The sequence below is a fragment of the Chinchilla lanigera genome, unplaced genomic scaffold, assembly GCF_000276665.1.
Source record: "Chinchilla lanigera isolate Chin_1 unplaced genomic scaffold, ChiLan1.0 scaffold00029, whole genome shotgun sequence".
Taxonomy (NCBI): Eukaryota; Metazoa; Chordata; class Mammalia; order Rodentia; family Chinchillidae; genus Chinchilla; species Chinchilla lanigera.
The window spans coordinates 1,446,803-1,468,547 of NW_004955430.1; the positions used below are offsets into that span (position 1 = coordinate 1,446,803).

The 21,745-nt window shown below is 42.6% G+C and overlaps 1 protein-coding gene across 7 annotated transcripts in view; it reads left to right on the top strand.

Annotated features, from left to right (window-relative positions):
- LOC102029990 (chromosome unknown open reading frame, human C3orf67) overlaps positions 1-21,745 on the top strand; it is a gene marked incomplete at its 5' end in the record, with an annotated part of 255,631 nt that overhangs the window by 230,350 nt on the left and 3,536 nt on the right. For 4 of the 7 annotated variants that reach the window (XM_005387269.2, XM_005387273.2, XM_005387271.2 and 1 more), the window contains 1 exon segment: positions 7,279-7,379. In XM_005387269.2, the coding sequence (XP_005387326.1) occupies positions 7,279-7,379 (101 nt within the window). 7 annotated transcript variants of the gene reach the window in all.

Consider the following 21,745-nt stretch of genomic DNA (forward strand, 5'->3'; position numbering starts at 1 on the left):
CTTGCACTTGCCAGGCAGGCGCTTTTGCTGCTGAGCTAAATCCCCAGCCCCTCTCTTTTCTTTTTTGCCAATACCGTGGTGGTTTTATCACCAGTAACTTTGTTGTATAATTTCAAGTCAGAGATTGTGATTCCCTTTCCTTGCCTTGCCTTTATTTTCCAGAATTGCTTTTGATAGTCTAGATCTCTTCTGGTTCCACATGAATTTTAGGATTTTTTCTCTAGTTCTCTAAGGTGTACTGTTGGAATTTTGGTCAGGATTGCATTAAATCTGTATAACAGTTTTGGAAGTATGGCCATTTTCACTATATTGGTTCTCGCTATCCAAGGTCAAGGAATATCTTTCCATTTTCTGATGTCCTCTTCTATATGTCTCCTATTTCAGAGCACTGTAGTTTTCAATGTAAAAGTAGTTTACTCCCTTCATGACACTGATCCCTAAGTATTTCATTTTTCTTGATGCTATTGTGAAAGCATCCTTTCCCTAATTTATCTCTGTTAGTTTTGTTGTGTACAAGAATACTATTGATTTTTGAGCGTTGACTTCATATCTTGTTATGCTATTGGATTTGGTTATTAATTTTAGAAGTATTTTGGTGGAGTTTTTAAGTCTTCTATGTAGAGTATCATGTCATCAGCAAATAATTATAATTTAACTTCTTCCTTTCCTATCCACAGTGGTTTTATTTTTTTATCTTATCTAATTGTTCTGAATAACATTTCCAGAACCCTATTGAATAGGAGTGGTGACAGAAGACATCCTTGGCTTATTCCTGATTTTAGAGTGAAACCTTTCAGTTTTGGATAATTTCCTATGATGTTGTTGGCTGTTGGTTTGTCACAGATGGCTTTTATCAGATTGAGATAAAGACCTTCTATTCCAATTTTCTGTAGGGTTTTTATCATGAATGAGTATTAGACTATCAAATGCCTTTTCTGCATCTATTGAGACAATTATGTGGGTTTTGTCCTTAGTTCTGTTAATGTGGTGTATTACATTTACTGATTTGCCTATGTTGAACCATCCCTGCATCCCTGGGATGAATCCTACTTGGTCATGGTGTGTAATCTTTTGATGCTTTACTGCATTCTGTTTGCCAGTATCTTATTGAGGATTTTTACATCTGTGTTCATTAAGGAGATTGGCCTGTAGTCCTCTTTTTACCACAGTCTCACTTAACTAAGAATATTGTCTTCAGTCTCAAAATGTTTGATTCAACTTTCCTCAGGTAATGGTCCCTGTATATAACATGCAGGTGGAATGAAAACCATGAGGTGTTCTTTTTTGGTCAAGATTCTAATATTAGATCAATGTGGCCATGGTGAAAACTCACAATATAGTTTCCTTCCTTATCTGCAGTCTACTTTTATGTGTGGTATTTAAAATGAGTCCATTGTCCTGACTCAATAAAACACCTCCTGTGTTGGCAGTTCGGTGTTCACAGGTCTGCCCCGAAGCTGCAAGAGGGAAGTTGTGTTTGGAGGCCCACCTGGGTCGTCAAAAGCAATGCAGAGCAGGAAGGTTTGAGGTTTGCTCAGATAACAGGCCTGACTGAAAAAGTAGCTTACTTACAAGGGGGCTGGAGGCCTCTCCATGACAGGGCATGGGGTCAGTCAGGCCTAGAGCTGGAGCTGAGGAAACCAACCAGAGCATCAGCTCCAGAGGGCAAAGCCACGGTGTAAATGGTGGAACAAAGAGCAAGAAGGGTTCCAGAACACAGGCATGGGGCGAGAAGCCAAGGAAATAGGCCAGAACTGCAGTTAGGACAGGCACACTGTGAGTGAACCTGCGCTAGAACTACCGTCCATTAGATACCCGCTGCTCTGCCTAGGGCAAGGCATAGAAGTTTAAAGCCATGATCAAGAGTTAAGACAAGCCAGTGGAGGTGGTGCACACATGCAATCCCAGCACTCAGGAGGCCAAAGCAGGAGGACTGTGAGTTCAAAACCAGCCTGGGCTGCGTAGCCAGACTTTGCCTCAAAAAAAGGAAATAAAAAAGAGTCAAGACCATGAGGTAGAATCATATGCAGAAGTGAAAAACTTGTAAGACACAGGAACTAGACCATTAATTGCTTGTTAACAAGTGACGCAAAAAAAGACTGGTCTCAGAAAAAATGAAAATATTAAGCTTACTGTTATATGGCTTGCGTCTAGATGTCCCACCGAAGCCTCATGCGGTCATAGGTGGGGCTTTTTTGGAGAAGGCTGGATCAAGAGCATGTGACTCTGGAATCCTGGGTGCAATGCTAGGAGCAAGGGCCCTCGGATTAAGGCTGAGCGCTACCCGCCCTAAGTAACCTGGATAAGATAAGAGAGACAGAGCTGTGACAATCCCTTGTTGCTTCTGCCCGCCATCGGCTGCAATCTGTGGGTGTCGGGTATTTTCTTTCAGTGACAAGAAAAGTAACTAAGACACTTACATGAAGTAATACAGAAAGAAAAAGAAATGCCACCAGGATGAGAAAAAGGTACTGTGCTGGAGCAGCATTTCTCAAGATGTATTGCATGGTCACAAGAGTCGCGTAAAGTGGGGCAGTGCTACATGTTCTGTCCTCCTCTTTTGCGAGTCACAGGGTTTTAAAGGGTATGGAAAGTCCTGTAAGAAAAGCTTTTGTGTGATTTTTTTATTAACCCAAAGTTTTCCATATTTCAGTTAACATGTAAATCTTTTTAAAATGACAGTTTATAGATGCTTACTTAGTAAAAACCCAAACAGGTTGGTTTGATTAAAAATGTCTTAATTGTGTAAAAATTTTTAAGTCTGTTTTAGAATAGTGTGATTTGTCAATAGAACCCTCTGGTCATTTTGAAAAGTGAAAATTAGATACACTTAATTGGGCATGGTGCGCACCTCTGTAATACCAGCCCTCGAGAGGCTGAGGCAGGAGGATCACTGAGAGTTCAGGGCCAGTCTGAACTACATAGCAAGAACTTATCTCAAAAAAAAAGGAAACAAAAGAAAAGAAAGAAGAAAATTAGGTACACTTTACACCAGAATAAACTCACATCATATGCTAAAGTAAGTGGGTCAGAAATCTAAGTACCATATTGAAAAAGCCAGGAAAATAACTAGAAGAAAACACAGATGAATTTCTATGAAATCTAATCGCAGAGAGAGACTAACTATGACTTGAAATGCTAAGCAATAAAAAAAAAAAAAAAAGGATTGATACATTTGACTAAACAAAAACAAAAAACGTTTGTGTGGCAAAGAAAACACCATGAACAAGACAAATGACAAAGTCAAGGAAAGAGACCGCGTGATAGAAGAAGGGGCAAAAGACACAGCTTACCGTGTACGGTGCATGTGTGTATATGTGCGTATTGCGTAAATAACCTTAAGCGTAAGCCGTTCCACACATAATGAAAACAAACCCAAATCATAACTACCTTGGGGTACTGGTTCTCGTGTGGCAGGCTGAGGGTTACTTAAAGGCTGGACCAGGCATGTGGCTTTGCTCTTGAGGAGCCAGCACGCTCCTCAACTGCTGGTGAGGAAGCAGATGAGCACCGCCTGGGGGAGGGAATTTGTGGATCTCTCACACAACCCAGTATGCGTTTTCCCTTTGTTCTAGGAATCCACTTCAAGGACTTTACCTTGAAGACACACCTCCGAGTATATAAAAATAGACGTGTCAGAGATTACTCACTGCAGTGTTAATGGCAGTAATTGCAAGATATTGAGAACACGTCCAAATGTAAGGCAGTGGAAAAGTAAATGATGGTAAATCCACAGAGTGGGGCCTGAAGCAGCTGTAACTGAGAATGAGGAGACTCTCTAGGAACTGGTGGGGAAAGATTTCCAAGACATCTGAAACCTGAAACTAGAACAGCGGAAGAGCAACCACAGAAGGCCACCTCTTGGATAAGAAGGGGGATTTATTAAAATAGACATGTACGTACTTGTTTCTTGCAAAATGAAACAAAACCAACACCACAACCAATTAAGTGTCTTACCTTTCTGTTTGTTTATTTATGTTCGATTTGTTAATCTTTTATATACTCAACAATTAAAAATAATAGAAATCAACAAGAATGGAAGAAAAATCCCTAAAATGCAGTACACACAAGAGCAAATGAGTGTTTCCAATGCGTGTGACCACACGGACGGTGAGGGAGAACTCACCACAGCTAATTGAGAACATAGTATTTTAACTAACAGCAGAACAGAAAACTCTAAAGAATAAGTTCAAAGTGTGCTGTTCGTTTTCATTTCTGTTTTGTGTTCATGGGCTTTTTGTTTCCTTGTTTTGCTTAGCAGTTCTGAAACTACTTTTGGCTCTTCCTGTAGTTCAGAAAATCAGTAAATATCTTGAGGATAATAGGAGCCATGTTCCTCCCGGACGGAAGGGCCTTACAGAACTGGAAAGAGGACAGTGAGTGTGTAGTACTGGATTGGCATTGGAGGAATCAATACAGTTAGAGGTCAGTGGCCATCAAACATTTCCTGTAAAGGACCAAATAATAAATAATTAACCCTCCTGTAGTAGCACAAAAACAGGCATAGACAACATAGAAACAAAGGGGCCGGGTGTGGTGGCGCACACCTGTAATCCCAGCACTCGGGAGGCTGAGGCAGGAGGATCGTTGCAAGTTCGAGGCCAGCCTGGGCTACAAAGTGAGCTCAAGGGCAGCCTGAACTGCGCAGTGAGACTCTGTCTCAGAAAGACCAAAAGAAAAAAAAAAAAGAAAAGAAAAAAAAGAAACAAAGGCACATGGAGTATTCCAATAAAACTTTATTGTGCACACTGAAATTTGAAGTTCATATGATCTTCCTGTGTCATGAAAGATTATGTCAAACACTTAATCATTTAAAGGTGTAAGTTGTTAAGTAAGTTTACAGGCTATGCAAAAGCAGGCAATGACCATACTTAGCCCCTGGGAGAGAGTTTTCAAACCCTATTGATTGGTTGATAGCAAATATGATAAAAGGTTTAAATTGGGGCATCAGGGTATATAAGATGTACAGGACTTCTTTGTAGTCTTCTTGTGGCCTTTCCATAAGTCTGACCTTTTTACAATTACAAAAAGAAGGGGCTGGGGGTTTAGCTCAGCGGCACAGCACCTGCCTGGCAAGCGCAAGGTGGTGAGTTCGATTCCCAGTACCAGAAAAAAAAAATACAATTACAAAAAGAACTCAGTACTGTCCATAGCTACTGCTAGGAAAGAATAATATTAATCAGATCATTGACCTAAGAAGTGAGTATCTTGCTTTTGTAACATGCATGTGACAGTCACCGCCTGTATTTCTCGTATTCCGAGAGTAGGAGCTCCCACCCCATTTGGACACCTTCTGATCGGGAGCTGGGGTGCGGTCAGATCATAGCATTGTTGTTTCTTGTTTGTCCCTGCCATTCATCATGCTTGGTGAGTGCTGGTCATCAAGATGGTAATTTGTATATGACCTTGTAACTTTCTATAACGTGGGGAGTTTTTGGTCGGCTACACTTAAGTGAACTAAATAAATGGTGCTTACCAGAAAATGCCCCATCATCTTGGAAGGCCATGACAAATCCTCTCCACCGTCCTTACTGTGTTGGTATGAAATTCAGTTCCACAGCACATCCCCCTCACTCATTCCCCTAGCCATCATCCAGGGATGGCTCAGGGGAACAGTGGCTCAGAGTCCCTGAAAATGTTACAGCTGGGAACTGAGTCACTTGTTACTTTAAAACCCTTTGTACCAGAAGAGTGAGTGGCTTGCAAGAAAATTCTTTGCTGTGTAAGCTAGAAATCACTCCACCATCCTTTACTGGTTTAATTCCAACACAATCAGATTCCTACCTGGTTGATCATGGGAGTGGGGCCACACCAAAATCCCTGTTGATGATGGTGACACAGCTGAAGTTTATGGAATGCTAACTGTGTCTAGACTCATGCCAAATCCTTTCATCCTCTCTAGAAAGATTTTTATATGTTTATGATGTGAATTAAGTGCATTCCTTCTGAGGAGTTGGCACAAATAGCGCATCTTGATCCTCTGTACTCCTCTCTTCCCTTCCATCTTTCCCCATCCCCAGGTCCCTTCCCTTCTTCACAGTCTGTCTTCCTGTTTCCTACCATCTGTTTTTATTTTGCTCCTTAAAGTATTTATATTTTAGGTTTTTCATGTAAGAGAAACCATGCAGCGCTTAACCTTCTGCATCTCATTTACTTTACTTAGCACTGCGGAGTCAAAGTGCGCCTGTTTTCCTACAAATTACTCAAATTTGTCCTTCTTAGAGCTCATCCACTTCTTTTTTATTGAGCCCTAATGACCAAACTCTGACGTGCTCTCGTTAAGTCCTTTTTACACATGAGGTTAGCGGTATGTAGTGACCTGGCCAAGTTCTTTCTCTAGGACACACAGAGCCAGGACTGGCTGGAGGGCTGGGGCTCTCGGCTCTCCAGCACAGACAGACAGTATGAAAACCAGAAATTTAGGGAGACATTGTTTAGTCATGTGGGCATTCTCCTATGAGGAAGAAAAAAGGTAAACAATACAGGATGTTGACATCAATAAAAGAAACAGAACTCACAGTGGAAAATCCTCAGCTTTCCCTGGCCTGCCCCGCCTCCATCTCAGTACTCAAGAGTAAGTTTAGAGGTGGGAAGGCTTGAGGTGAAGCACACAGTGACTCGGACCTTCTGGACGTCACCAACTTGAACGTACCCGCCCGGGTATCTGCTGGTGGGAACAGGAGGCTGGGAACATTGTGGAGGAGGAAGAAAAGAGGCTGGAAGGTGAGGGTGGAGGTTTGGGCAGAGGGACAGGGACTGTAGGAAGGACGGGGAGTGTGGGAGTGGTTTTGCCCCGTGCCTTCTGAGTCACCTCTGCTCTCTGTAGCCCTGAGTTAAAGCGCACTGACGCCGCCATCACGGTGACCCCATGACCTCTCCAAACTAAATTCCGTTTTGGATCACATGGGAAATGTTGTCCTCCGTGACATGCGACATGGGATTTTTATCATGCTTTCTTACCATGCTGTGTTTCTTCTAAGTCACTGAAATAATTTTCTTATGTGAGAAAAATGCGCTATACTTCAATGGCAATAATAAACTCTTGAGAGGAAGAGTCATCACTTCGTCAATATATTTATCAAATAACTGGTTACGGAAGTGATTGATGCCATGTTAATCAGCTTATAAAACTACATTAATATCTGGGCATCATATCTTTCTGAAATGTGCAGGATGTGGAAACTTAAGGGAACTGCAAATTCAGAGCAAACGTAAAGGCTGTGTGTGGAATTGTAGACATGTCGTTCACTCACTTCCTTTTCTTGCTTTCCTTCGCAGGGACTGGTTAAGTGTGTTAAGCCCACCAATTGTCCCTCCCAGTCACCAGCCGCTGGAGCAATACCTGGACTCCTCTGGAAGCTTGAGTGCTCAAGGTGGGGGTACGAGAAATGCTATGCATCAAGAAAATAATTTCCTATAAAGAAAATCAGTCACTTTGAGATGCCACTGTTTTCATTTTGACTTACACACCCAAAGTGAGGTAACCTGTGCTTCGTGTTTTAGGGTGATAGGTTCTTCACAACTAAACAGAATAGAGAAGTTGTCTGTTCTTCTAAAGGCTAACCCCAGAGAAAATAATTGTTTCAGGCATAAGAGCATGGCTTTGGTATTCAGTTGACCTTAATCTGAATTCCAGATCTGTCATTCCCACACTGAGACCTTTATCAATTTTAGTTACCACATCTGTGAAATGATGCTAACAACGGATGGTCCCCACCTGATATTTTCTTGTGGAGATCCAAGGAGGTACTGTGTACGAAGCACTTACAGGAGCGCCTACCAAATACTAGCTGTGGATGTGATCGCAGAGTGGCCTGAGTGCTCCGGCGTCACCAGGGTGCTGTCCTGGCCAGCGAGGTGCTGTTTCAGTCCTCCATTAGCTGCGCTCTCATAAGATGATAACGGAATTAAAAATTTCTGTGCTCTGGGGTCTGCTCATCAGAGCCATCATAATGTCATAGCAGGGGCTGGGGATTTAGCTCAGCGGCAAAGCGCCTGCCTGGCAAGCGCAAGGTCATGAGTTCGGTTCCCGGTACCAGAGAAAAACCAAAAAAAAAAAAAAAAAAATGTCATAGCATATTCATTGTCTGTACATTTGCGGTGGTGCTGGTGGTGGGAAAGTACAGCGCATGCAGTTATGATGGTACATAATACCACTTGACAGTAAGAAGCAGCCGTGTTACTGGTTAATGTCTTTACTCTTTATTGTCAGAATATACTCTTTCTACCTCTTTTTTTAAAAACCAGTTCACTGTAAAACAGTATGCATGTGACACCAGCAGCAGCCTTCTGCACCCCATTTACTATGTCTTTCGATGGACCAGGAGATCACAGCAAGTGATTGACTGATACCACCTAGGTATGCATAGGCCCACTCTGTAACCACACAGTGGCAAAATCGCCTAATGTTGCATTGCCCAGACCCTTAACCTACGCGTGCCTGTATGTGTCCTCGTCAGCACAGAGATGCAGCCTTCCTGCTGCCGCAGGGGTGGGGTGAACCCATATAAATTCCAACAGAAGTGCCTGGTTTTCTGTTTGTTTGTATTTTGGGGTTTTTTTTTTTCCTCCTTAACTGCCCCAGGGAGAAAGTAGAGCATTCTATTTTTTCTGGCCTGGAGAATTCAGAGTGAGAGTCATACATCTGAGTTGTACATTTTGGCCACCCAAAGGATGGAAATGTCTCCGTGATTTACTGTCCCGAGTAGATGATGCCTCTCAAATCAGGAATCTTTTTAGAGGTGTACATTTATAATTACTTATGACAGAATAATAGAATCCTGCCTTTCAGGAGGAGACCTTGCTGTGAGGGAACAAATAATACATTACGTTCAATGTCCTAAGTAAGCCGCAGGAACCAGGGGCACGGTCCTTGCGCAAAGACACCCAAGATGTAGAGTAGTGGGAAGTGGCGGGCAGGGCGTCTTAAAGTCACCACCGAAAGTCCAGGTCTGACAGCATAACTCCGTTATGTTGAAGGTAAACATAACTTCGTGAGAGCACATTAACAAATTACATTTGGAAGATTGTAGAAATGTACCGGCCAGTGTTAACTAGAGCAGGCTCCCTTCTACCTGTTACCCTTGATTCTGCTCAGCTCTGCTCCTCTCAGGTGCTTGACTGGTTTGCAGTTCATTAACACTGCCGCAAACTAGTGTCTCCTATCTGCTCACCTTCCCCTTTTCTGACGTGCTTCAGTGGCTTGCAGTTAATTAATACCATCAAAAGTTACTGTTTCCTGCAACGCCTTTCCCAATAGCAGCCCAAAAAATGAAATACATAGGAATCAATCTGACCGAGAAAGTAAGACCTCTACATTGAAAACTACAGTACTTTGAAAAAGGAGATCGAAGAGGACATCAGAAAATGGAAAGATACCCTTTGTTCTTGGATAGGGAGAACCAGTGTAGTGAAAATGGACATACTTCCAAAACTGGTTACAGATTTAATGCAATCCCGATCAAAATTCCAATAACGTATCTCACAGAATTAAAGAAAACAATCCTAAAATTCGTGTGGAACCAGAAGAGACCTAGAACAAAAGCAATTCTGAAAAAAAAATTCTGGGCAACAAAGGCAAGGCACGGGGCATCACTGTGTCTGACTTAAAATTATACTGCAGAGCTACTGTGATAAAAAATACCATGGTACTAGGAAAAAAAAAAAAAAAACACCACACCTGAGGATCAATGGAACAGATTAGAAGACACAGAAACAACTCCAGACATATTCCACCCCCTTATATCTGGTAAGGAGCCAAATACTTTCACTGGAAGAAAGCCTCTTTAATAAATGGTGCCAGGAAAACTGGCTTCCCACATGCCAAAGATTAAAAGTAGACCTATCTCTTTTACCATAAACTAAACTAAAAATCAAAATGGATCAAAGATCTAAATATAAAAACAGAAACATTTAGTCCGCCGGAAGATAGACTAGGTAGAACTCTTGAAGACATAGGTGTAGGCAGAGACTTTATGAACAAAACCTCATTGCACAGGAACTATCACAAAGAATCAACAAATGAGATATCATCTTATTAAAGAGCTTTTGCACTGCAAAAGAAACCACCAACAGAGTGAAGAGACAACTTACACTGTGGAGAAAAATTTTTGACAGCTGTTCTCCAAACAAAGGACTAAATCTAGAATATATAAGGAACTCAAAAAACAGACCCCTTAAATTTAAAGACCCAATCCAAAAATGAGCCTCTGAAATGAATAGACACTTCTCAGATGAAGAAATACAAATGGCAAATAAATATATGAAAAAATGTTCAAAATCATTGATCATTCAAGAGATGCAAATTAGAACACTGAGGTTCCATCTCACCCCAGAAAGAAGGGCTATTATCAAGAAACCAGCCAATTACAAATACCAGCAGAGCTGTAAGGAAAAAGGAACCCTTCTCTACTGTTGGGGGGAGTGTAGACTGGTACAACCACTGTGGAAATCAGTGTGGAAATTCCTCAAAAAACTAGGACTGGAGGTCCCATTGGATCCAGCTATTCCCCTTCTGCGTCTCTTCCTGAAAGAATTAAAAGCATCATACTACAATGATATATGGACACCCATGTTTATAGCAGCAGAGTTTGTAATAACAAAATCTTATAAACAGCCCAAATGCTTATCAACCAATGAATGGATGATGTTTTTGTGGGGGAGGTGTTATTTGAAAGAGAGAAAAAATACAATAAAAATGATACAGAATTTGAAAACAAAATGATAGGAAATTAACAGTGGTCATTGTATTGCATATTGTTATCTTCAAAGTAGTTGTTCGTGGGTTTTGTGGCTTGTGTCTAGATGCTCCCCTGAAGCCTCATGCAGTCATAGGGTTTTTTTGGAGGTGGCTAAATCTACAGTGTGTGATTGATGCGAAGTATAATATTGGGATTAAAATTGCTGGTGTAAACCATGGGTGATTGTTGGATCAGTCCACTGATTGGATTGACACCACCCTAGTCCCGATAGATACACTATAAGGGACAGAAAGAGGCTTCTCCCCTCCCCCACTCTCTTTCTCTGTTGTTGCTTTTGCTGTCCTCTGCCGCCACCATCAGCTGTTGCCCTCTGCCATGTGCCACCCTTCCTTGGAGCCAGCCAATTATGGACTGAAACCTCACAAACTGTGGGCTAAATAAACCTTTCCTCCTTTAACTCTGCGGGTTGGGTATTTTGTCTCAGCAATGAGAGAAAAGTAACTAAAACAATGGATAAAGAACAGGTGGAGTTTTTTAATACAATGGAGTACTACTCTGCCATAAAGAAGGATAAGTTTGGGACATTTCTAGGTAAATGGATGCACCTTGAGACCATACTGTTAGCTGAGATAATTCAGAGACAGATGTGTAAATATCACTGTCTGATGTGAGAAAAAGAAAGTATAAATAAGTACCAAAATGTATAATAGATATTGGGAAATGGGAAGAAAATGTTCAAAAGAAGGAGAACAAGGGAAGGGAAGAAGAGACAAGAAAAAGAAAGGAGGAAAATGGAAACAAAAAAGACCAGGGGCTAAGGGGAGGGGGAATGAAAAAAAAGAAGCAAGCTATACTGTGTACAGGTAAGATGAATGTTATCATTGTATATCTAAAATGTGCCAATAAAAGAAAAGAGTTACTGTTTCCTGTTTGCTTAGTTTTTACATGGTAACGGGCTGGAGTTCCCAGCTAGTACCTACCCCTACCCCAAGGTAGGGTTTTCATCTGTTCCTTTGAAGTGTTGGTCAGAGCAGAACACCGGGCAGTGTTTGCAGTTTATATCTCAGTGGGGAGGGAGGCGCTGTTGTGGCGGTTGTGGCGGCCTGGCTCCTCTGGGGTTTCGGGTTACACAGTGCCGTTCATTTGGCATTTGCTGTTTAGCCAGAGACTCTGCTGAGTTCTTACATTTAGCCCCTCCAGCATCACCCTAAGGAAGGTGCCGTGTGTGCGTGTGTGTGTGCTTACGCAGTGTGTGTGCGCGCCCATGCAGTGCTTGTGCTCATGCCTGCGTGTAGTGGTTGAGGAAACAGAGACACAGCATTCTTAAATAATTTGCCCAAGGTCACACAATTCAGTGGCAGAGCTAGAATTTGAACCCAAGCCACCTGCCGCCTGGTTCCCGAGCCAAGCCATTTGATTTTTAGAGTCTCTGGGTTTTGACCGAGGTACATAGATTGCTGGCTCAAAAGTAGTATATAAAATGAGGAACTGGCGAAATATTTTTCCACTGAGAGTTTCTGGTCTGTAGATGAAGACATTTCAAAGACTAAGCTCTTAAAGAAAAAGGAAAGCGGCCCCCTGTCACTGCTGTAGGCCTGGACCCGCGTGGCATCCTGCACACGCTTGTCAGAAATGACAGGAGGCCACAGGCGACCAGATGGCAGGCAGGGCCAGCGGGGCGGTGGATGGACAAAGCACAGGACCCCAGATCGTGGACCTCCACGCTGAGCCTGGACCTTCCCAGGCAGCCCCGCCTGAGCGGTCAGACGCCCCCGCCGTGTTCTCACTCCACCTTCTGATGCTTTCTCCGGGGCTTCTCATCCGTAACCTGGGTTGGTTGGCTGTTGTCATCTTCCTAAGCAGGCTTAGAGCGTTTAAGAACAGAGACTTTGTGGTTTGTTAACTCCTGGATCTCTGTCTCTATGCAGTTTCTGGCATGTATTAGATTCGCTAAATTCTCAGAGAAAGACAAAAAGATATCAAGGGAAGGAAGGAGTGTGAGAAATGTTCTTAAACTGGTCATTTCTTATAAAAACCACAGAAAGTAGAAAAATGCATTGAAATGTGATGTTCATTCCAGTTTTTGTGGGTTTTGTGTCTTGGGAGGCTGTTTTCAGGCAGGTTGGGAAGAGTTGTTTTGGGGTGTTTTGTTTTTGTGTATTTGGTATATATCTAAAATTCAAACATGACTATTGAACTCAAATCTGTATACTCAAGCAATTGAAAGTTCCTTAGGCAGCGGCTCTTGAACTTTATTTACAAGCAGTGAAAACTTTTTATTTCAAATGAAATCAATATAGAAGAGATAGTAAAAGCAGAGCTGCTCTGGCTTCAGGGGCGGGGGAGTTAGGCTCTCGGAATCCTGCCCCTGCCCCTGCCCATGGGCTGTGAGGAGCCAGTTAAAAACGCCAGTGTGGTTCCAGCCCCCCAACTTTGGCTGAAGAGGTGAAGGACTTGCCGCAGGTCAAATGCCCAGTCAGAGAGGGCGAGGCTTGAAACGCAGGCTTGCTGCACATCAGTGCCTTTCTGCGGGGCGGTTTCGCTGGTATGTGAGTGATCTGTGAGCTCCGGTTCACAGGGAAAAGGAGATCACCCATCTATGGATTTCTAGGATAGAAGTAATAGCTGATGTTCGTTTCATCGCCATTTTCTGGGCCTACAAGAGCACTTCACTTCTCACAGTAGCCTCCTGAGCTGTGGCCATGTCATTACCCCCATCTGCCACACGGGTCGCTGCACCTCGGAGCAGTGACGTGGTGTGCTGCGCCCCACACCTCCATCAGAGCTGCAGAGGCCAAGACACCTGCGCAGCTGGAGGTGTGACTGCATTTCAACAGTAAGCGAAGATGGCCTGACCAATAGGGAATTCCACGGCAGTTGCCTGGGCCATGTGAAGGTAATGCATGCGTTACATCTGGCCCAAGTCAGAGGTTCCCCTCCCCTCTCTGTTCAGGAGCAGTTTCTGTCACAGCCAGTTGCTGCTTGGCCAGAATGTCTCAAGTGTATAAATGCCACCTTCAAGCGAGCCGAGCAGCCGGAAGGAACGGCCCTGCACTCTGATCCCTGCCTCCTGACTGGGTGGGCAGCCGGCTCTTCACACCCCTTCCAGGGCTGCAATATACTTGCTGAATATCAATTACCACAAGCACGGGTGCCCTTAACACTTCCGAAAAATGTGTTTTCCTGCAGCACATGTGAAATGTAAAAATGAGAAGTTAAGATTTCAGAACTTATTCAAGAAAGCTATCAAACTGACCTTTTGAAAATGAACCGTACCTTGCTCGAAGAATAGTTGTCAATTTGTTTTTGACATTTGTTCCTTTACAGATCTGACCCTTAAATTATTCATGCCTGGCAGCTCAAAAATGGAATAATAATGACCTCCCCATTCCACCTGCAGCCCTCGCCTGCCGTTCACACAGATCTTGACTGAGGAAGGCATCCCAGTGCTAGTCTCATAAAACAGCATCCTTGCACCCCCTCTGTGCCCGTGTGGTACCAGACATTCATTTATAACATTGGTTAGTCTCTCGTGAGATATAAATAGACAAGAGATGCTTACTTTTTGGATTTAATATCCAAATTACTAGAAAGAATTTATGAAAGCCTCCTGACTCCTCACAGCTACCTGGAGACGGCTGTCTGGCTGCTGCCATACTCCCAGGGAGGAAGCCTTTCAGTGCCCTGTTAGTGCCACACAATCACTTGACATTACCTAGTACTCTGAGCCTAAAAGTTATACCTCATAAAATGGATGTAGAAGGACCATAACTGAATATGATAAAAGCTATAAATGCCAAGCCAATAGCCAGCATCATTCTAAATGGGGAAAATCTAAAAGCATTCCCCACTAAAATCAGGACCAAGACAAGGATGCCCCCTATTACCTCTTCTATTCAACATAGTACTTGAAATATTAGCCAAAGCAATTAAGCAAGAGAAAGAAATAAAAGGGATACATGTAGGAAAGGAAGAACACAAATTGTCATTATTTGCATATGACATGATACTGTACACAGAAGACCCAAAAACTCGACCAGAAAACCCTTAGAATTAATAATGAATTTCAGCAATGTAACAAGATACAAGATCAACACACAAAGTCATTAGCACTTGTGTACACCAACTGAGTGGGATGAGAAGGAAATTATGAAATAATACCATTCACAGTAGCTTCAAGAGAATGAATACCTAGGAATTAACTTGACCAAGGAAGTGAAAGACCTCTACAAAGAAAACTGCAGTATTCTGAAAAAGAAAATTGAAGAGAACATCAGAAAATGAAATGATGTCCCCTGCTTCTGGATAGGCAGAATCAGTATTGTTATAATGGCCATAGTCCAGAACTGTTATACAGATTTGATACAGTCATGATCAAAATTCCAACAGCATGCTTTACAGGTCTAGAAAAAGCATTCTAAAATTCATATGGTACTAGAAGAGACCCAGAATAGCAAAAGCAATTTTGGGCAACAAGAGCAAAGCAGGAGGCATAGCAATACCTGACTGTCTTAGTTACTTTGTCTCATTCCTGACAAAAAACACCCAACACCCAAAGTGAAAGGAGGAAAGGTTTATTGTAGCTCACAGCCTGTAGAAGTTTTAGTTCTAGTTGGGTGGCTCCAATGCAGGGTGGCATGACAGAGGGGCATCACAGAACAAACAGGCAGAAGGCGGCAAGCAGCAAAGTAGCAGCAGCAGCAGCAAGCAGCAGCGACAACAGCAGCCCTCTTTCTGTCCCTTATATCTGGCTCCTCACCCACCTCCAGAAAGCCCTACCTGTGATCTCATAAGGCTTTGGGGAAACATCTAGATGCAAGCCAAAAAACGTACTTCAAGCTATACTGTAAAGCAATAGTAATAAAAATAGCATGGTACTGGAACAAACACAGGTACATGGATCAATGGAACAGAATTAAGGATACAGAAACTTCCCCAGATGTATTCAATTATTTGATCTTCGACAAAGGGGCCAAAAACATACGTTGGAGGAAAGCCAGCTGTTCAACAATGGGAGGGTTGGGAAAACTGGTTAACAATAGTGTGTAGAAGATTGAAACTAGACCTTTTATCTCTTACCATGTACTAAGTTAAAATCAAAATGGATCAAAGATAGAAGCGTTGAGCCTACTGGAAGATAAAATAGGTAAAATGCTTGAAGACATAGGTGGAGGGAAGGGTTTTCTAAACAGAGCCTCAGTTGCACAAGGAATAACACCAAGAATCAACAAATGAGATTGTGTCAGACTATAAAGCTTTTGTCCAGCAAATAACCAGTAGAGCAAAGACACAACCTACAAAATGGGGGAAATATTTTGCCAGCTACTTCTCAAACAGTGGTCTAATACTAGAATATACAAAGAACTCCAAAAAATTAAACTATCTAAAATTAAAGATCCAGTCAAGAAATGGACAAGAGAAATGAACAGATGCTTCACAAAGGAAGAAATACAAGTAGCCAACAAATATATGAAAAGATGTTCAACATCTCTGGCCATTAGAGAAGTGCAAATTAAAACAACGCTAAGATTCTGTCTTCCTCCAGAAAGAATGGCAATCATTAAGAAATCAAACAGTAACAGATGCTGATGAGGCTGTGGTGAAGAAGGAACCCTCCTTTATTGTTGGTAGGAATGTAAACTAGTACAACCATTATGGAAATCTGTATGGAGATTTCTCACAGAGCTAAAATCATCATATTGCAATGATACATGCATACCAATGTTTACAACAGCACAATCCATAATAGCTAAATCCTGGAAACACCTGTACACCCATCAACAGAGGATTGGATAGATAAAATGTGTTATCTATGTATAATGGAATGCTACTCTGCTATAAAGAATAACAGATTCAAGACATTTGTAAGTAAATGGATGTACCTGGAAAATATGTTGAGTGAAATAAACCAGACACACAAGCTTACATACCATGTGGTATCTCTCACTGGAGTGAGACAAAGTACAAACAAAGAATAATAAAGGATAGATAGAAGGGAATCTTGCCTATATCTTCTACTCTGAATTACTTCTAGGAAGACAACAATACACAGTGTATCAACTATTGTAGTTGACCTAATAGCCTGTTTTAAAACTTGGTTTTATTGTTACATTTATCTTTTTTTAAAGGAAGGAACAGCTGGGATGGAGGAAAGGAGAACAGGAGGGGAAATACATAAGTCTATATACACAAGATAGCTGGGATAATTGTACTACTGATTTGGGTTGTTGAAAGGAATAGTTAATGTTTAATTGTTTTATCAATCTTGGATGCCTTTCTGTTGATCTGAGCAACTACTTTGAAGATAACAATATGTAATATAACAACTATTGTTAGTTTTCTATCACCTTGTTTGGAAATTCTGCATCATTTTTATTGTTTTTTGTTGTTTTGCTTTTGACTTTGTGTGCTTTTTTGCTCTTTAAAATAAATTTTTTTAAAAAAAAAAAAGGGAAGTGGTCCAAGGAAAAAAGCATGTGGGTGAGGAGGAAGGGAAAGGAAAATAAGTGAATAAATATATGCCGTGTACAGGAGCCTAATAACCTCAGTTAATGTAAACATGATATGCCATAACATGCGCTATGATTAACATCAACAAGAGTGAAAAATGGGGTAGGGGAATGAGGGGGGAGGGGAAGGGAATTTCTAAAAAAGAAACAGGCTGTGGTGTGTACGTGCATCCACTCCACAAGATGATTATAAACTTCATGAACTGCAAATATGTTCTAATAAAATAAAAAATAAATTGAAAAAAAACAAAAGTTACGCTTCTTTGAGCATCTGTGCTGCCCCAAGGATAGCCGAGTGTGGTGTTCAAGACATAGCAAGCTCTCCGTAAATAACTGATTAGTGAATGAGTCTTTGGCCCCGGGAAACATGAAGATGATTTGAGCTACTCTTTGAATCTTCTTTGTACATTAAAGATTTATTTAAGTTGCAAAGCAGACCGTTCCCCAGAACAGCAATATTGGTGACATGAAAACGGTGACAGAAGCTAGCAATACTGCAGCACGCTGTGTGCCCGGCACTGCATGGGGAGTTTTCTGTGCGTGCCTCACACGACTTCTCCCAGCACGGCCCGCCTGGGCTCCACGTTACACACAGGCAGAGGAGCCGTCCTGGGTCGCAGACCGCTGGGAGTGCGCAGGACATTGCCACAGGCCTGTGTGACCCGAGTGTGCGCCTTCACTTCCACGCTGCATCACCACGGAACTCCCATGGGGTCAATGAGAAATGCAGATGAAATGTCTGGTCTGACATCTTCAACTTGGGTACTCCTCTCTTCTTGAAGTCTTCCGGATTAGACAGTACTCTCCTTAGCCCTCCGCGTAGGCCCACAGCGCCCCCACCTCAACTCCTGGTTCACACCGTAATTCTTAGGCTTCACAACATTCTTGAGGCACAGCCTCCGCCCTTCGCCTGTGACACAGCAAGTTGCCTGCTGTTCTCTGCTTCGGTTTGGGGCAGAGAGATTTTCCCTTAATACCTATCGGGGCAGGGGCTGTCTTCTCTGATCAAGGTCAGAGCTCTCGTGCGCAGAAAGCGGAGCCTCCTGCTAAGGAGCAGCAGGAGTGAGCTCTGGTAGAAATGTAAGTGCTGCTGGGATCTGAGGCTCACTCTTCTCTCCTCTAGAACCGTCTCCACCTATTGACCCCTGTGTGCAAGCCAGAAGGGGTCTTGGCCCCGAATGTGGGCCCAGCTAACCTTGCAGGAACTGGGGTGCATTTTCCTGTCACTCAGTAGTGACATCTGGCCTGAAATCAGGCTGCCAGGACACGGAGAGCCCTGTAGCCCTCAGAGCACAGTAGCTTAGCTAGTCCTCCCTTCCTTCATGGGCGACAAAACGCATTCAGCGACAAAATGCATTCAGAGTTGTAAACCACACGCTTACAAGCACACATTTATATCACTGCGTAGGTGTAAGGAGAGACTACCTCGAAAAAACAAAACTGCTCTAACCCCTAAATAATCATCCAGATCCTTCAGTACGTTCCTTAAACAGCGTCTTCCAAATACAGTAGACACCAGTTGCCACATATGATGCTGGAACTCCAAGCACAGCATGTTACTTGCCTTCCAAAAACAATTTTAGCTTTCTAGTAGAAAAAGGTATCTTTTCAACATTTGTAACCCACTATTGGTCATTCATCTTTTTCCTATTTGAAGGCACATGTCTGCCAAAAACCAACATTCAGCAGTTCGACTAGGCCTTCCAGGGTTTAGTGCAACCTCATTTTGCCCTACAAGGAGGAACAGTGCCAGCAGGGCTTGCAGCCGCCTAGTATTGCACTCAGCAGAATCTTCTTTCACGCGTCATCTTTATTGATCTCAGACTATTCCATACGGTAATCCCTCACTGTTGAATTGTTTAAACAATAGTGTATTAGTATGCACATAAAAATATACTCAATCAGTCCTCAAGATCCATAGGAGAGAAAATGCATGAACTTTTAAAAAATATTCTAGATGGCAGAGTCAGAAAATCGAAAATCAAGTGGAGTGACTTGATTCAGAGATTTTAAATCTGATAAGCTGCTGACACATTGTTCATTTGCAAGCCTGAAGATTTAGCTCACATGTATAGGTTTCCTATTATCTACAGTTAAAATGCATGGGATATGAGATGCTTAAACATGTATATTAATGGTTCTCAAAGGTGAGCTGAAAGGCTGATTTATCTGAGCTGATCTAAACGAGGGGAGGACGGACAGTGTCGCTGTATTTGGTCTGGCTGGGTGGGTTTTGCTTCTGTGACTGCTGTTAACCAGTTTCCAAGTGGGGGAGGCTCAAAGTTTGTAAACAGATTATTATCTGAAAGGTAATTGTATTCCGTGAACATGGCTTTATTATATGGAGAAGAGGAAAAATGTCATTTGGACCCCTGTCCAGATGCTGTCAGCCCGGTAGCAGAAAACGGTTTTATTTGTTAATTTGTCCTTTTAGGGTTTCTGTAGCCGGTCTTTAAATGGAGCAATTTAGCATTTTGAGGAAAAACAAACTCTACACCATCCAAGAATATAATTGAAAATTGCCCCATACCCACGCAGGATAATTACCTTTCAAAACATTTCCCAGTGCTCGACATCATAGTGGTAATGGCTCGGCGATATTATAATTTCATTACATAGGGATTACGGTGGCAAAATGATGTATGTTGGAGGCTTAGAAAATTAAGTTACAATGAAAACAAAACCTTTTATGTAAGTTTAAAGCACTTATTTCGATGTAAAATTATACACAATCTCACCCAATTTTTGTATGAATGTCATTGTTGGTAATTTTTAAATTCAACCATTTAAAGCCTTGGTACTAAAACCTACAAAACCTATCTTAGTCCCCGTGGTTATCATGCATGAGGCTCTAGTTCTGTAATGCTGTGTATGGGAACAGATGCATTTATATAGCAGTTATTGCTCCAGTTCGTACACATTACGCAGACAAACCTCTACTAATGAATTGGATCCCCCTTGATCCCTTTGCAGTTGGATGATGAAGACCCATGTCCCATTACAATGGTTATTTTCATCTTCAAAGATTCCTGACTGGTTGTGAAATGTACTGAGCTTTCTGATTTAATAGCACCAGCTTAAAATTTTATCTTCTTGTAACATACGGGCACAGAAGACACTAAACAATTACATGGTGCGTAGAGATCAGTTTCCCCCGGTGTGTGGATGGAATGCAGACAAGAAGTCGAGGGGCAGCCCTCCGAGAGAACGCGACTCGGGGTCACTGGCCTCTCTTGTACATCGTGTTGATGGTACACCTAACGGAAAAAACTAGATTTAATTTTTGAAACATACAAGCTTTTTGGTCCAAGGACTCTTTCCTGTTTTTGTTTCATAATACAAAGAGTTCAACCCAGAGACTCGCAAGGCACTCCCCAGTGAGCTGCATCCCCAGCCCAGGACTCTTTTTATGCAAAGATGAGTTCACCAGTGTCCTACATAAAGCCAATTGGGCTTTTGATTTTATTCGAATCCACTGTATTTTTCTTTCAGTAGTAAAAGCTCAGAGTTTTAGGTAGGGAATATGGTGTAAATGAACACACCCCTTTTGTGACTAATGCTGATCTCCTGCATTTCCCATGAGGATGATTATATCAGCGCTGATTGAGTACCCACGATGTGCGCAGGTATTTAGTCTTCACTGGAACCATGACAGGTGCTACTAATAGCCCGACTTTACATAGACGAAATAGAGAGTTGGAGTAGTGAACGTTCCCAGTGTCCCGCCCAGTGCTGTGGTAGAAATGGGATTTGGGCCCAAGTGTGTCTGACTTCGCTGTCTAGATGTCATACTAGCCAGTACTCGGTAAGGCCTTTTGTTTTTTCATACTTTAACCTGCATCATTACTTCTGAATTACCAAAAAAAGTTCTAGTGTATGACTTATTTGGTATTATTATCCTTAACAATGATAGCATCATTAATTGAACAACTACTGTGTCCATCGTGCTATGCATAATAGCATGTCCAATTTAATCTTCCACAAAACCCCATGAAATAGGCATAGTAATTGCCATTTAGTAAACGGGGAAGCTTCGGTCCATGGAGGTGCATGGACCTGCAGCCTGCTGACAGCCACGCGGTACACAGCGGCGCTCCCTGTCTCCCCAGGGGAGCTGGGCTCGGGAGCCCATGGGTGCTCTTAGCCCCTCTGCAGGAGTCACTCCCAGGTTAACTCCCTGTTGATCTTTTAGCAGCTGCTTGTGTGTCGTGTGTGTGTGTCATATCTACAGCTAAACTGAAGCCGGCTGGGTCCTGTAGCAGACACAGCGGCAGGCTTCTGGCTAAGCTGATTTTCTCAGGTGTCCCGAGCAGCCCCAGTGTTACAGGGGTGGCGGCTGGAACCTCTAAAGGGAGGGACATGCACGCTCACTCTGCTGTGCAGAGCTGACGCAGGAAGTCAGTCGCCCTCAGTATGGCGCGACCGGTTGAAAGCAGTTTTTCAGGGCCTGGGGATTTAGCTCAGCGGCAAAAGCGCCTGCCTGGCAAGTGTAAGGTCGTGAGTTCGGTTCCCGGTACCGGAGAAAAACCAAAAAAA